Source organism: Salvelinus alpinus, chromosome 5, assembly GCF_045679555.1.
Source record: "Salvelinus alpinus chromosome 5, SLU_Salpinus.1, whole genome shotgun sequence".
Classification (NCBI taxonomy): Eukaryota; Metazoa; Chordata; class Actinopteri; order Salmoniformes; family Salmonidae; genus Salvelinus; species Salvelinus alpinus.
The window spans coordinates 7881541-7898188 of NC_092090.1; the positions used below are offsets into that span (position 1 = coordinate 7881541).

General features: G+C 43.1%; 1 protein-coding gene across 4 annotated transcripts in view; it reads left to right on the plus strand.

Moving 5' to 3' along the window:
* LOC139575465 (nuclear receptor ROR-alpha A-like) overlaps positions 1–16648 on the plus strand; it is a 340490-nt gene that overhangs the window by 301887 nt on the left and 21955 nt on the right. For 3 of the 4 annotated variants that reach the window (XM_071400452.1, XM_071400453.1, XM_071400455.1), the window contains 4 exons: positions 4656–4797; positions 5508–5924; positions 9882–10003; positions 12401–12533. In XM_071400452.1, coding sequence (XP_071256553.1) covers positions 4656–4797; positions 5508–5924; positions 9882–10003; positions 12401–12533 — 814 coding nt within the window. The remainder of the gene's footprint in view (positions 1–4655; positions 4798–5507; positions 5925–9881; positions 10004–12400; positions 12534–16648) is intronic. The other variant, XM_071400454.1, reaches the window with a different exon arrangement.

The following is a 16648-nucleotide window of genomic DNA, read 5'->3' on the forward strand; positions in this document are numbered from 1 at the left end:
TATTCAGTCATGGCGTTCAGCACTATACTTCCATTGAGAATGGGGGTAATAATAATAATAGTAATAATATTTTTAACCCCCTCCATTCAAGCAACAACAAAAAATAATGATGTCTTTCATAGGAAAGCTGCAAGTTTGCTTTACACGACGTGAAACTAAGACACTACTTTGAGTTTCAATTTCATTTTCAACACTGTTTTAATTCTACTGTAAGGACTATCTATATCGGTATGTTTCACATATTGGAACTGTTTCCACTCTCTTATATCGTTCGGTAATCTCGTCCCTCTCCTCTCAGTAATATAGTGATTATTATTCAACTGACAACACTTATCTCCTGAAATGGGGAAACGGTCTCCTCTCAGCCGCAAAACTAGACTCTGTCTCAAACAGGCCTTCAGTCTCTCTCTCTCTCTCTCTCTCTCTCTCTCTCTCTCTCTCTCTCTCTCTCTCTCTCTCTCTCTCTCTCTCTCTCTCTCTCTCTCTCTCTCTCTCTCTCTCTCTCTCTCTCTCTCTCTCTCTCTCTCTCTCTCTCTCTCTCTCTCTCTCTCTCTCTCTCTCTCTCTCTCTCTCTCTCTCTCTCTCTCTCTCTCATATTACTGATAATTAACTGAGGCGGAGAGGCATTTCATGTTTTTTTCGTAGTAAGAACAGGATGAGTCTAGAGTAGATCATGAATCAGACTGCATTGTTGGACGAGAGAGAGAGAGAGAACAGCACTGAGGCAGATGGTGTCTGATGTCTAGTCATTAAACAGTAAAGGAACAGCGTATGAAGACATAGCTATCTGTGTGGAACTGGGTCTTTAAATTATCTGCTGGAAGGATTTCACATCATGTTTGATTTGATATAAGATCAGGCCAAGTGTTACTTGTCTGTGGTGTCAGGACATCGTATTGTACCGTCTCTTAAGCCGTCAATATAGACATCTCTTTTGACAACACTATAGCCATCTCTAATGGCAACACTATAGCCATCTCTAATGACAACACTATAGCCATCTCTAATGACAACACTATAGCCATCTCTAATAACAACACTATAGCCATCTCTAATGACAACACTATAGCCATCTCTAATGGCAACACTATAGCCATCTCTAATGGCAACACTATAGCCATCTCTAATGACAACACTATAGCCATCTCTAATGACAACACTATAGCCATCTCTAATGACAACACTATAGCCATCTCTAATGACAACACTATAGCCATCTCTAATGGCAACACTATAGCCATCTCTAATGGCAACACTATAGCCATCTCTAATGGCAACACTATAGCCATCTCTAATGACAACACTATAGCCATCTCTAATGGCAACACTATAGCCATCTCTAATGGCAACACTATAGCCATCTCTAATGGCAACACTATAGCCATCTCTAATGACAACACTATAGCCATCTCTAATGACAACACTATAGCCATCTCTAATGGCAACACTATAGCCATCTCTAATGACAACACTATAGCCATCTCTAATGGCAACACTATAGCCATCTCTAATGACAACACTATAGCCATCTCTAATGACAACACTATAATGACAGCACTATAGCCATCTCTAATGGCAACACTATAGCCATCTCTAATGTCAACACTATAGCCATCTCTAATGGCAACACTATAGCCATCTCTAATGACAACACTATAGCCATCTCTAATGACAACACTATAGCCATCTCTAATGACAACACTATAGCCATCTCTAATGGCAACACTATAGCCATCTCTAATGGCAACACTATAGCCATCTCTAATGGCAACACTATAGCCATCTCTAATGGCAACACTATAGCCATCTCTAATGACAACACTATAGCCATCTCTAATGACAACACTATAGCCATCTCTAATGGCAACACTATAGCCATCTCTAATGACAACACTATAGCCATCTCTAATGGCAACACTATAGCCATCTCTAATGACAACACTATAGCCATCTCTAATGACAACACTATAATGACAGCACTATAGCCATCTCTAATGGCAACACTATAGCCATCTCTAATGTCAACACTATAGCCATCTCTAATGGCAACACTATAGCCATCTCTAATGACAACACTATAGCCATCTCTAATGGCAACACTATAGCCATCTCTAATGACAACACTATAGCCATCTCTAATGGCAACACTATAGCCATCTCTAATGGCAACACTATAGCCATCTCTAATGACAACACTATAGCCATCTCTAATGTCAACACTATAGCCATCTCTAATGACAACACTATAGCCATCTCTAATGACAACACTATAGCCATCTCTAATGACAGCACTATAGCCATCTCTAATGGCAACACTATAGCCATCTCTAATGACAACACTATAGCCATCTCTAATGACAACACTATAGCCATCTCTAATGACAACACTATAGCCATCTCTAATGGCAACACTATAGCCATCTCTAATGACAACACTATAGCCATCTCTAATGACAACACTATAGCCATCTCTAATAACAACACTATAGCCATCTCTAATAACAACACTATAGCCATCTCTAATGACAACACTATAGCCATCTCTAATGACAACACTATAGCCATCTCTAATGACAACACTATAGCCATCTCTAATGACAACACTATAGCCATCTCTAATGACAGCACTATAGCCATCTCTAATGACAACACTATAGCCATCTCTAATGACAACACTATAGCCATCTCTAATGGCAACACTATAGCCATCTCTAATGACAACACTATAGCCATCTCTAATGACAACACTATAGCCATCTCTAATGACAACACTATAGCCATCTCTAATGACAACACTATAGCCATCTCTAATGGCAACACTATAGCCATCTCTAATGACAACACTATAGCCATCTCTAATGACAACACTATAGCCATCTCTAATGACAACTCTATAGCCATCTCTAATGACAACACTATAGCCATCTCTAATGACAACACTATAGCCATCTCTAATGACAACACTATAGCCATCTCTAATGACAACACTATAGCCATCTCTAATGACAACACTATAGCCATCTCTAATGACAACACTATAGCCATCTCTAATGGCAACACTATAGCCATCTCTAATGACAACACTATAGCCATCTCTAATGACAACACTATAGCCATCTCTAATGGCAACACTATAGCCATCTCTAATGACAACACTATAGCCATCTCTAATGACAACACTATAATGACAGCACTATAGCCATCTCTAATGTCAACACTATAGCCATCTCTAATGGCAACACTATAGCCATCTCTAATAACAACACTATAGCCATCTCTAATGGCAACACTATAGCCATCTCTAATGACAACACTATAGCCATCTCTAATGACAACACTATAGCCATCTCTAATGACAACACTATAATGACAGCACTATAGCCATCTCTAATGTCAACACTATAGCCATCTCTAATGGCAACACTATAGCCATCTCTAATGGCAACACTATAGCCATCTCTAATGACAACACTATAGCCATCTCTAATGGCAACACTATAGCCATCTCTAATGACAACACTATAGCCATCTCTAATGGCAACACTATAGCCATCTCTAAAGACAACACTATAGCCATCTCTAATGGCAACACTATAGCCATCTCTAATGTCAACACTATAGCCATCTCTAATGGCAACACTATAGCCATCTCTAATAACAACACTATAGCCATCTCTAATGTCAACACTATAGCCATCTCTAATGGCAACACTATAGCCATCTCTAATGGCAACACTATAGCCATCTCTAATGACAACACTATAGCCATCTCTAATGACAACACTATAGCCATCTCTAATGACAACACTATAGCCATCTCTAATGACAGCACTATAGCCATCTCTAATGACAACACTATAGCCATCTCTAATGACAACACTATAGCCATCTCTAATGACAGCACTATAGCCATCTCTAATGTCAACACTATAGCCATCTCTAATGACAACACTATAGCCATCTCTAATGTCAACACTATAGCCATCTCTAATGGCAACACTATAGCCATCTCTAATGTCAACACTATAGCCATCTCTAAAGACAACACTATAGCCATCTCTAATGACAACACTATAGCCATCTCTAATGGCAACACTATAGCCATCTCTAATAACAACACTATAGCCATCTCTAATGTCAACACTATAGCCATCTCTAATGGCAACACTATAGCCATCTCTAATGGCAACACTATAGCCATCTCTAATGACAACACTATAGCCATCTCTAATGACAACACTATAGCCATCTCTAATGACAGCACTATAGCCATCTCTAATGACAACACTAACCTCACCCTTAGCTGAGGGGATTTTTAACTATTGTTTGACCTTCCTCTCCTCCTCTCCTCCCTCCTTCTCCTCCCTCTCCTCCCTCCCTCTCTCTCCTCCCTCCCTCCCTTCCTCTCCTTCCTCCCTCCCTCTCTCTCCTTCCTCTCCTCCCTCCCTCCCTCCCTCCCTTCGTCTCCTTCCTCCCTTCCTCTCCTCCCCCTCCCTCCCTCCCTCCCTCCCTCCCTCCCTCCCTCCCTCCCTCCCTCCCTCCCTCCCTCCCTCTCCTTCCTCCCTCTCCTTCCTCTCCTCCCTCTCCTTCCTCCCTCTCCTTTCTCCCTCCCTCTCCTCCCCCCCTCTCTTCCCTCCCTCCCTCCCTCCCTCCAGGGTTTCTTCAGGAGGAGCCAGCAGAGTAATGCAGGGTACTCCTGCCCTCGTCAGAATGACTGTTTGATTGACAGGACCAGCAGAAACCGCTGCCAACACTGTAGACTGCAGAAATGCCTGACCGTAGGCATGTCACGGGACGGTAGGTATATCAGGGGTTGGGGTCAATTCCAATTCAATTGGAACTGTAAAACTTGAATCAAATTGAATTGGAATTCTGTATTTTTACATTTCCCAGTTAATGGAATTAATGCATATAGTATGAAACATTGACTGCAGGATTTGTTTTAAATCATTTAAACTTGTATTTCTATATGTCCAGTCTAAACTGTGACATGGTCAGCCTGAGAGCCCGAGGGAATTGAATTCAAATTGGAATTGTTGTGGATAAAATTGAATTGAGAATTGAGTTCTTGGAATTGACCTAACATTGGAATTGAGAGGAATTTAATTATCTCTGAATTCAAAAAGACTGACTTGGAATTTGAAATGATATACATTGAATTTACAGGGAGCGAGAATTTATGAAAAATTTAATTTGTGGAACTAACCACGATGCATAGGCATACTGTAAAAATGAACGCACGCACACAGACACCGACACACAGACACCGACACCGACACACACACACACACTAGCACACACTGGTTCTTACACACACACACACACACACACACACACACACACACACACACACACACACACACCTACGCACGCACGCATGCACACACACATTGGATTATGAGTGCACTTCGTACGTCTTCATTTACCTCCTCAGAAAGATCAAGTTCTCACACAACGCTATTGTTCTTTTAAATAACCTTCATCAATGTCTCTCCGTGTCCCCACAGCGGTGAAGTTTGGCCGTATGTCCAAGAAGCAGAGAGACAGCCTGTATGCTGAGATCCAGAAGCACCGTCTCCAGCAGGCCCAGCAGCTGCAGAGAGACCACCATCCCCAGAACCCGGGGGAGGTCGAGCCTCTCTCTCCCCACTACGGCCTCACCGACCTCCACGAAGACCTGGGAGGGTACACGGAGGAACACAGCCCCGAGGGGGGTAACGGCCCAGCCTCCAAGGGGGGCTCTGACTCGGGAGGAGCGGGGGGGTTCTACCTGGACATTCGGCCGTCTCCTGATCAGTCTGGTCTGGATATTAACGGTATAAAACCGGAGCCTCTGTGTGATTATGGTTCCAACCAGGGTTTCTTCCCCTACTGTTTCTTCACCAACGGAGAGACTTCTCCCACAGTATCTATGGCTGAGCTAGGTGAGTGGAGAGAGGGGGATTATGGGACGGATGGAGGGAGGGAGGAGGGGAGAAGAGGGAGAGACGTCTCCCACAGTATCTATGGCTGAGCTAGGTGAGTGGAGAGAGGGGGATTATGGGACGGATGGAGGGAGGGAGGAGGGGAGAAGAGGGAGAGACGTCTCCCACAGTATCTATGGCTGAGCTAGGTGAGTGGAGAGAGGGGGATTATGGGACGGATGGAGGGAGGGAGGAGGGGAGAAGAGGGAGAGACGTCTCCCACAGTATCTATGGCTGAGCTAGGTGAGTGGAGAGAGGGGGATTATGGGACGGATGGAGGGAGGGGAGAGGTGGAGAGAGGGATTATGGAGGAAAAGGTAGAGACGTCTCCTACCTCGTCCATGGCTGGGTTAGATGTGGGATGGAGAAAGGCAGGAAGGGATGAGGTAAGGTGTGGGATGGGGGAGGGAGGAAGGGAAGGGATGAGGTAAGGTGGGGGAGGGAGGGAGAGAGGCAGGAAGGAATGAGGTGTGGGATGGGGGAGGGAGGGAAGGGATGAGGTGTGGTATGGGGGAGGGAGGGAGGGAGGCAGGAAGGGAAGGGAAGAGGTGTGGGATGGGGGAGGGAGGGAGAGAGGCAGGAAGGGAAGGGATGAGGTATGGTGTGGGATGGGATGGGGGAGGGAGAGAACAAGAAGAACAAGAGAGGGATATAGAGAGGTAAAGAAAGAGGGAGGGATATAGAGAGGTAAAGAAAGAGAGAGGGATATAGAGAGGTAAAGAAAGAGGGAGGGATATAGAGAGGTAAAGAAAGAGAAAGGGATATAGAGAGGTAAAGAAAGAGAGAGGGATATAGAGAGGTAAAGAAAGAGAGAGAGGTAAAGAAGGAGAGAGGGATATAGAGAGGTAAAGAAAGAGAGAGGGTAATAGAGAGGTAAAGAAAGAGAGAGGGGTATAGAGAGGTAAAGAAAGAGAGAGGGATATAGAGAGGTAAAGAAAGAGAGAGGGATATAGAGAGGTAAAGAAAGAGAGAGGGATATAGAGAGGTAAAGAAAGAGAGAGGGATATAGAGAGGTAAAGAAAGAGAGAGGGATATAGAGAGGTAAAGAAAGAGAGAGGGATATAGAGAGGTAAAGAAAGAGAGAGGGATATAGAGAGGTAAAGAAAGAGAGAGGGATATAGAGAGGTAAAGAAAGAGAGAGGGGTATATAGAGGTAAAGAAAGAGAGAGGGGTATAGAGAGGTAAAGAAAGAGAGAGGGATATAGTGAGGTAAAGAAAGAGAGAGGGATATAGAGAGGTAAAGAAAGAGAGAGGGGTATAGAGAGGTAAAGAAAGAGAGAGGGATATAGAGAGGTAAAGAAAGAGAGAGGGGTATAGAGAGGTAAAGAAAGAGAGAGGGGTATAGAGAGGTAAAGAAAGAGAGAGGGATATAGAGAGGTAAAGAAAGAGAGAGGGATATAGAGAGGTAAAGAAAGAGAGAGGGATATAGAGAGGTAAAGAAAGAGAGAGGGATATAGAGAGGTAAAGAAAGAGAAAGGGTGGAGCGAACAGAGAGCAGAACCGTGAGGCAAAAACAAAGGTGGTTTAAAATAGCAGGAGGCTGCAAACTCATCTTCAGAGCTCATTAGAACAGTGTCTGGTTAATTAGTATTGTGTTAATTAGCTCATACTGGGAACCAAAGGGGTACATGTTCAGGGAAATCAGTTATTTACTCTCCCTTGAGCTCCCAGGAAGTGATTTTCTTCTTCTTTAAAACAAAAGCATTTATCATTATATTCTCTTTTACCTTTACTGTAGGAAATATGACCATTTGGTTTTATGTTAATAAATGATTGTATCTTCCATATGAACATATGTAGTATTCTTTATTGTAGATCAACCAGTACCAACATAGTTGACAGAATAGTAAACAATACGGTCTGGGTCATACCAGAATAGTGAAATACTGTCTGGGTCATACCAGAATAGTAAAATACTGTCTGGGTCATACCAGAATAGTTAAATACTATCTGGGTCATGACAGAATAGTAAAATACTGTGTGGGTCATACCAGAATAGTAAAATAATGTCTGGGTCATACCAGAATAGTTAAATACTGTCTGGGTCATACCAGAATAGTAAAATAATTTATGGGTCATACCAGAATAGTAAAATACTGTCTGGGTCATGACATAATAGTTAAATACTATCTGGGTCATACCAGAATAGTAAAATACTATCTGGGTCATACCAGAATAGTAAAATACTGTCTGGGTCATACCAGAATAGTTAAATACTGTCTGGGTCATACCAGAATAGTAAAATACTGTCTGGGTCATACCAGAATAGTTAAATACTGTCTGGGTCATACCAGAATAGTAAAATACTGTCTGGGTCATACCAGAATAGTAAAATACTGTGTGGGTCATACCAGAATAGTAAAATACTGTCTGGGTCATACCAGAATAGTAAAATACTGTGTGGGTCATGGTAAGAGATGATCAACCACCACTAACCACCATTTAGTTTTGTTCGGGTCGGCACCCTATTGTTTAAATAAAATATCAAACCAAATGTGAAACGGGTTCCACTGTGGTCCATCCAGCTCTTGATGTTGTCCTTGACCAATCTTGGTCCAGCTCTTGACGTTGTCCTTGACCAATCGTGTTCCAGCTCTTGACGTTGTCCTTGACCAATCGTGGTCCAGCTCTTGATATTGTCCTTGACCAATCGTGTTCCAGCTCTTGATATTGTCCTTGACCAATCGGGGTCCAGCTCTTGGCATAGTCCTTGACCAATCTTGGTCCAGCTCTTGACGTTGTCCTGGACCAATCGTGTTCCAGCTCTTGACGTTGTCCTTGACCAATCGTGTTCCAGCTCTTGACGTTGTCCTTGACCAATCGTGGTCCAGCTCTTGACGTTGTCCTTGACCAATCGTGTTCCAGCTCTTGACGTTGTCCTTGACCAATCGTGGTCCAGCTCTTGACGTTGTCCTTGACCAATCGTGGTCCAGCTCTTGACGTTGTCCTTGACCAATCTTGGTCCAGCTCTTGATGTTGTCCTTAACCAATCTTGGTCCAGCTCTTGATGTTGTCCTTAACCAATCGTGGTCCAGCTCTTGATGTTGTCCTTGACCAATCGTGGTCCAGCTCTTGGCATAGTCCTTGACCAATCGTGTTCCAGCGCTTGACGTTGTCCTGGACCAATCGTGGTCCAGCGCTTGACGTTGTCCTGGACCAATCGTGGTCCAGCTCTTGATGTTGTCCTTGACCAATCGTGGTCCAGCTCTTGATGTTGTCCTTGACCAATCGTGGTCCAGCTCTTGACGTTGTCCTGGACCAATCGTGTTCCAGCGCTTGACGTTGTCCTTGACCAATCTTGTTCCAGCTCTTGGCGTTGTCCTGGACCAATCGTGGTCCAGCTCTTGACGTTGTCCTGGACCAATCGTGTTCCAGCTCTTGGCGTTGTCCTTGACCAATCGTGTTCCAGCTCTTGACGTTGTCCTTGACCAATCGTGTTCCAGCTCTTGACGTTGTCCTTGACCAATCGTGGTCCAGCTCTTGACGTTGTCCTGGACCAATCGTGTTCCAGCTCTTGGCGTTGTCCTTGACCAATCGTGGTCCAGCTCTTGACGTTGTCCTGGACCAATCGTGTTCCAGCTCTTGATATTGTCCTGGACCAATTGGGGTCCAGCTCTTGATATTGTCCTGGACCAATCGTGGTCCAGCTCTTGATATTGTCCTTGACCAATCGTGGTCCAGCTCTTGACGTTGTCCTGGACCAATCGTGGTCCAGCTGTTGACGTTGTCCTGGACCAATCGTGGTCCAGCTCTTGACGTTGTCCTGGACCAATCGTGGTCCAGCTCTTGACGTTGTCCTTGACCAATCGTGGTCCAGCTCTTGACGTTGTCCTTGACCAATCGTGTTCCAGCTCTTGACGTTGTCCTGGACCAATCGTGGTCCAGCTGTTGACGTTGTCCTGCTGCTCTCTCCTGTAGAACACCTGGGCCAGAACATCTCCAAGTCCCACCAGGAGACGTGTCAGTACCTGAGGGAGGAGCTACAGAGCATGACCTGGCATGCCTTCCTCCAGGAGGAGATAGAGACTTACCAGACGAAGGTAACAATACACACTACCTAGTACACTACCTAGTACACTACACACTACCTAGTACACTACCTAGTACACTACCTAGTACACTACACACTACCTAGTACACTACCTAGTACACTACAGAGCATGACCTGGCAGGCCTTCCTCCAGGAGGAGATAGAGACTTACCAGACGAAGGTAACAATACACACTACCTAGTACACTACCTAGTACATTACCTAGTACACTACACACTACCTAGTACACTACCTAGTACACTACACACTACCTAGTACACTACCTAGTACACTACATATTACCAAGTACACTACCTAGTACATTACCTAGTACAATACACACTACCTAGTACACTACCTCGTACATTACCTAGTACACTACACACTACATAGTACACTACCTAGTACACTACACACTACCTAGTACACTACCTAGTACACTAAACACTACCTGGTACACTACCTAGTACACTACACACTTCCTAGTACACTACCTAGTACACTACATAGTACACTACACACTACCTAGTACACTACATAGTACACTACACACTACCTAGTACACTACCTAGTACACTACACACAACCTAGTACACTACCTAGTACACTACACACTACTTAGTACACTACCTAGTACACTACACACTACCTGGTACACTACCTAGTACACTACACACTACCTAGTACACTACCTAGTACACTACCTAGTATACTACCTAGTACACTACAGAACATGACCTGGCAGGCCTTCCTCCAGGAGGAGATAGAGACTTACCAGACGAAGGTAACAATACACACTACCTAGTACACTACCTAGTACATTACCTAGTACACTACACACTACCTAGTACACTACCTAGTACACTACCTAGTACACTACACACTACCTAGTACACTACACACTACCTAGTACACTACCTAGTACACTACACACTACCTGGTACACTACCTAGTACACTACACACTACCTAGTACACTACCTAGTACACTACAGAGCATGACCTGGCAGGCCTTCCTCCAGGAGGAGATAGAGACCTACCAGACGAAGGTAACAATACACACTACCTAGTACACTACCTAGTACACTACACACTACCTAGTACACTACCTAGTACACTACCTAGTACACTACACACTACCTAGTACACTACCTAGTACACTACACACTACCTAGTACACTACCTAGTACACTACACACTACCTAGTACACTACCTAGTATACTATACACTACCTAGTACACTACCTAGTACATTACCTAATACACTACACACTACCTAGTACACTACCTAGTACACTACACACTACCTAGTACACTACCTAGTATACTATACACTACCTAGTACACTACCTAGTACATTACCTAATACACTACACACTACCTAGTACACTACCTAGTACACTACACACTACCTAGTACACTACCTAGTATACTATACACTACCTAGTACACTACCTAGTACACTACACACGTCCTAGTACACTACACACTACCTAGTACACTACCTAGTACACTACACACTACCTAGTACACTACCTAGTACACTACACACTACCTAGTACACTACCTAGTACACTACCTGGTACACTACCTAGTACACTACAGAGCATGACCTGGCAGGCCTTCCTCCAGGAGGAGATAGAGACCTACCAGACGAAGTTAACAATACACACTACCTAGTACACTACCTGGTACACTACACACTACCTAGTACACTACCTAGTACACTACCTAGTACACTACACACTACCTAGTACACTACCTGGTACACTACCTAGTACACCACAGAACATGACCTGGCAGGCCTTCCTCCAGGAGGAGATAGAGCCCTACCAGACAAAGGTAACAATACACACTACCTAGTACACTACCTGGTACACTACACACTACCTAGTACACTACCTAGTACATTACCTAGTACACTACACACTACCTAGTACACTACATAGTACACTACATAGTACACTACACACTACCTAGTACACTACCTGGTACACTACACACTACCTAGTACACTACCTGGTACACTACACACTACCTAGTACACTACACACTACCTAGTACACTACCTATTATACTACACACTACCTAGTACACTACCTAGTACACTACCTGGTACACTACACACTACCTAGTACTCTACCTAGTACACTACCTAGTACACTACCTAGTACACTACACACTACCTAGTACACTACCTAGTACACTACCTGGTACACTACCTAGTACACTACAGTAGTCTCTGTCTCTATCTCTCTCTTTCTCTCTGTCTCTGTCTCTGTCTCTTTCTCTCTCTCTCTCTCTCTCTCTCTCTCTCTCTCTCTCTCTCTCTCTCTCTCTCTCTCTCTGATACTAGCATCAACAGTTATCCCGTATTTTAACATTGTTGTTGTTGTTGTTTATGTCAGCCGGAGGAGGTGATGTGGCAGCTGTGTGCCATCAAGATAACGGAGGCCATCCAGTACGTGGTGGAGTTCGCCAAGCGCATCGACGGCTTCATGGAGCTCTGTCAGAACGACCAGATAGTGCTGCTCAAAGCAGGTAGACAAAACGATGGAACGTCTACTATCTCATAATGATCAATCCCCAATCTACGTACTGTCTACTTATATAGGAAACCCTCAATCTATCTACTGTCTACTTATATAGGAAACCCTCAATCTGTCGACTGTCTACTTACATAGGAAACCCCCAATCTATCTACTGTCTACTTACATAGGAAACCCCCAATCTACGTACTCTCTACTTACATAGGAAACCCCCAATCTATATACTGTCTACTTACATAAGAAACCCCCAATCTATATACTGTCTACTTATATAAGAAACCCTCAATCTATATACTGTCTACTTATATAAGAAACCCTCAATCTATCTACTGTCTACTTATATGAGAAACCCCCAATCTACGTACTGTCCACATAAGACAGGTGTATTGGTTTCACAAGGACATGCTGTCCCCAACCTGTTGTGTTGATATTGTGTTGTCTAAACAAAATAAAGTAATGCTGAGATTGTCTCTCTGACCTGTAGAGATGGTTGTGTTATCTCTCTGACCTGTAGTGATGGTTATGTTGTCTCTCTGACCTTTAGTGATAGGTATGTTGTGTTGTCTCTCTGACCTGTAGTGATGGTTGTGTTATGTTGTCTCTCTGACCTGTAGTGATGGTTATGTTATGTTGTCTCTCTGACCTGTAGTGATGGTTATGTTATGTTGTATCTGACCTGTAGTGATGGTTATGTTATGTTGTATCTGACCTGTAGTGATGGTTATGTTATGTTGTATCTGACCTGTAGTGATGGTTATGTTATGTTGTATCTGACCTGTAGTGATGGTTATGTTATGTTGTCTCTCTGACCTGTAGTGATGGTTATGTTATGTTGTCTCTCTGACCTGTAGTGATGGTTGTGTTATGTTGTCTCTCTGACCTGTAGTGATGGTTATGTTATGTTGTCTCTCTGACCTGTAGTGATGGTTGTGTTATGTTGTCTCTCTGACCTGTAGTGATGGTTATGTTGTCTCTCTGACCTGTAGTGATGGTTGTGTTATGTTGTCTCTCTGACCTTTAGTGATGGTTATGTTATGTTGTCTCTCTGACCTGTAGTGATGGTTATGTTGTGTTGTATCTGACCTTTAGTGATGGTTATGTTATGTTGTCTCTCTGACCTGTAGTGATGGTGATGTTATGTTGTCTCTCTGACCTGTAGTGATGGTTATGTTGTCTCTCTGACCTGTAGTGATGGTTGTGTTGTTGTCTCTCTGACCTGTAGTGATGGTTGTGTTATCTCTCTGACCTGTAGTGATGGTTTTGTTATCTCTCTGACCTGTAGTGATGGTTTTGTTATCTCTCTGACCTGTAGTGATGGTTATGTTGTCTTTCTGACCTGTAGTGATGGTTATGTTATCTCTCTGACCTGTAGTGATGGTTATGTTGTCTCTCTGACCTGTAGTGATGGTTATGTTATGTTGTCTCTCTGACCTGTAGTGATGGTTATGTTATGTTGTCTCTCTGACCTGTAGTGATGGTTATATTATGTTGTCTCTCTGACCTGTAGTGATGGTTATGGTGTCTCTGACCTGTAGTGATGGTTATATTATGTTGTCTCTCTGACCTGTAGTGATGGTTATGTTATGTTGTATCTGACCTTTAGTGATGGTTATAGTATGTTGTCGCTCTGACCTGTAGTGATGGTTATGTTATGTTGTCTCTCTGACCTGAAGTGATGGTTATATTATGTTGTCTCTCTGACCTGTAGTGATGTTATGTTATGTTGTATCTGACCTTTAGTGATGGTTATGTTATGTTGTCTCTCTGACCTGTAGTGATGGTTATGTTATGTTATCTCTCTGACCTGTAGTGATGGTTATGTTATGTTGTCTCTCTGACCTGTAGTGATGGTTATGTTGTCTCTCTGACCTGTAGTGATGTTATGTTGTCGCTCTGACCTGTAGTGATGGTTATGTTATGTTGTCTCTCTGACCTGTAGTGATGGTTATATTATGTTGTCTCTCTGACCTGTAGTGATGGTTATGTTATGTTGTCTCTCTGACCTGTAGTGATGGTTATGTTGTCTCTCTGACCTGTAGAGATGGTTATGTTGTGTTGTATCTGACCTTTAGTGATGGTTATGTTATGTTGTCTCTCTGACCTGTAGTGATGGTAATGTTATGTTGTCTCTCTGACCTGTAGTGATGGTAATGTTATGTTGTATCTCTGACCTGTAGTGATGGTTGTGTTATGTTGTCTCTCTGACCTGTAGTGATGGTAATGTTATGTTGTCTCTCTGACCTGTAGTGATGGTAATGTTATGTTGTCTCTCTGACCTGTAGTGATGGTAATGTTATGTTGTATCTCTGACCTGTAGTGATGGTTGTGTTATGTTGTCTCTCTGACCTGTAGTGATGGTTGTGTTATGTTATCTCTCTGACCTGTAGTGATGGGTATGTTGTGTTGTCTCTAACCTGTAGTGATGGTGATGTTATGTTGTCTCTCTGACCTGTAGTGATGGTTGTGTTATGTTGTCTCTCTGACCTGTAGTGATGGTTATGTTATGTTGTCTCTCTGACCTGTAGTGATGGTTATGTTATCTCTCTGACCTGTAGTGATAGGTATGTTGTGTTGTCTCTCTGACCTGTAGTGATGGTGATGTTATGTTGTCTCTCTGACCTGTAGTGATGGTTGTGTTATGTTGTCTCTCTGACCTGTAGTGATGGTTATGTTGTGTTGTATCTGACCTTTAGTGATGGTTATGTTATGTTGTCTCTCTGACCTGTAGTGATGGTTATGTTATCTCTCTGACCTGTAGTGATAGGTATGTTGTGTTGTCTATCTGACCTGTAGTGATGGTTGTGTTATGTTGTCTCTCTGACCTGTAGTGATGGTTGTGTTATGTTGTCTCTCTGACCTGTAGTGATGGTTATGTTGTCTCTCTGACCTGTAGTGATGGTTATGTTATCTCTCTGACTTGTAGTGATGGTTATGTTATATCTCTGACCTGTGGTGATGGTTATGTTGTCTCTCTGACCTGTAGAGATGGTTATGTTGTCTCTCTGACCTGTAGTGATGGTTATGTTATGTTGTCTCTCTGACCTGTAGTGATGGTTGTGTTATGTTGTCTCTCTGACCTGTAGTGATGGTTATGTTATGTTGTCTCTCTGACCTGTAGTGATGGTTATGTTATCTCTCTGACCTGTAGTGATAGGTATGTTGTGTTGTCTCTCTGACCTGTAGTGATGGTGATGTTATGTTGTCTCTCTGACCTGTAGTGATGGTTGTGTTATGTTGTCTCTCTGACCTGTAGTGATGGTTATGTTGTGTTGTATCTGACCTTTAGTGATGGTTATGTTATGTTGTCTCTCTGACCTGTAGTGATGGTTGTGTTATGTTGTCTCTCTGACCTGTAGTGATGGTTGTGTTATGTTGTCTCTCTGACCTGTAGTGATGGTTATGTTGTCTCTCTGACCTGTAGTGATGGTTATGTTATCTCTCTGACTTGTAGTGATGGTTATGTTATATCTCTGACCTGTGGTGATGGTTATGTTGTCTCTCTGACCTGTAGTGATGGTTGTGTTATGTTGTCTCTCTGACCTGTAGTGATGGTTGTGTTGTTGTCTCTCTGACCTGTAGTGATGGTTGTGTTGTTGTCTCTCTGACCTGTAGTGATGGTTGTGTTATCTCTCTGACCTGTAGTGATGGTTTTGTTATCTCTCTGACCTGCAGTGATGGTTATGGTATCTCTCTGACCTGTAGTGATGGTTGTGTTATGTTGTCTCTCTGACCTGTAGTGATGGTTGTGTTGTTGTCTCTCTGACCTGTAGTGATGGTTGTGTTATCTCTCTGACCTGTAGTGATGGTTTTGTTATCTCTCTGACCTGTAGTGATGGTTATGTTGTCTTTCTGACCTGTAGTGATGGTTATGTTATCTCTCTGACCTGTAGTGATGGTTATGTTGTCTCTCTGACCTGTAGTGATGGTTATGTTATGTTGTCTCTCTGACCTGTAGTGATGGTTATGTTATGTTGTCTCTCTGACCTGTAGTGATGGTTATATTATGTTGTCTCTCTGACCTTTAGTGATGGTTATGGTGTCTCTGACCTGTAGTGATGGTTATATTATGTTGTCTCTCTGACCTGTAGTGATGGTTATGTTGTGATG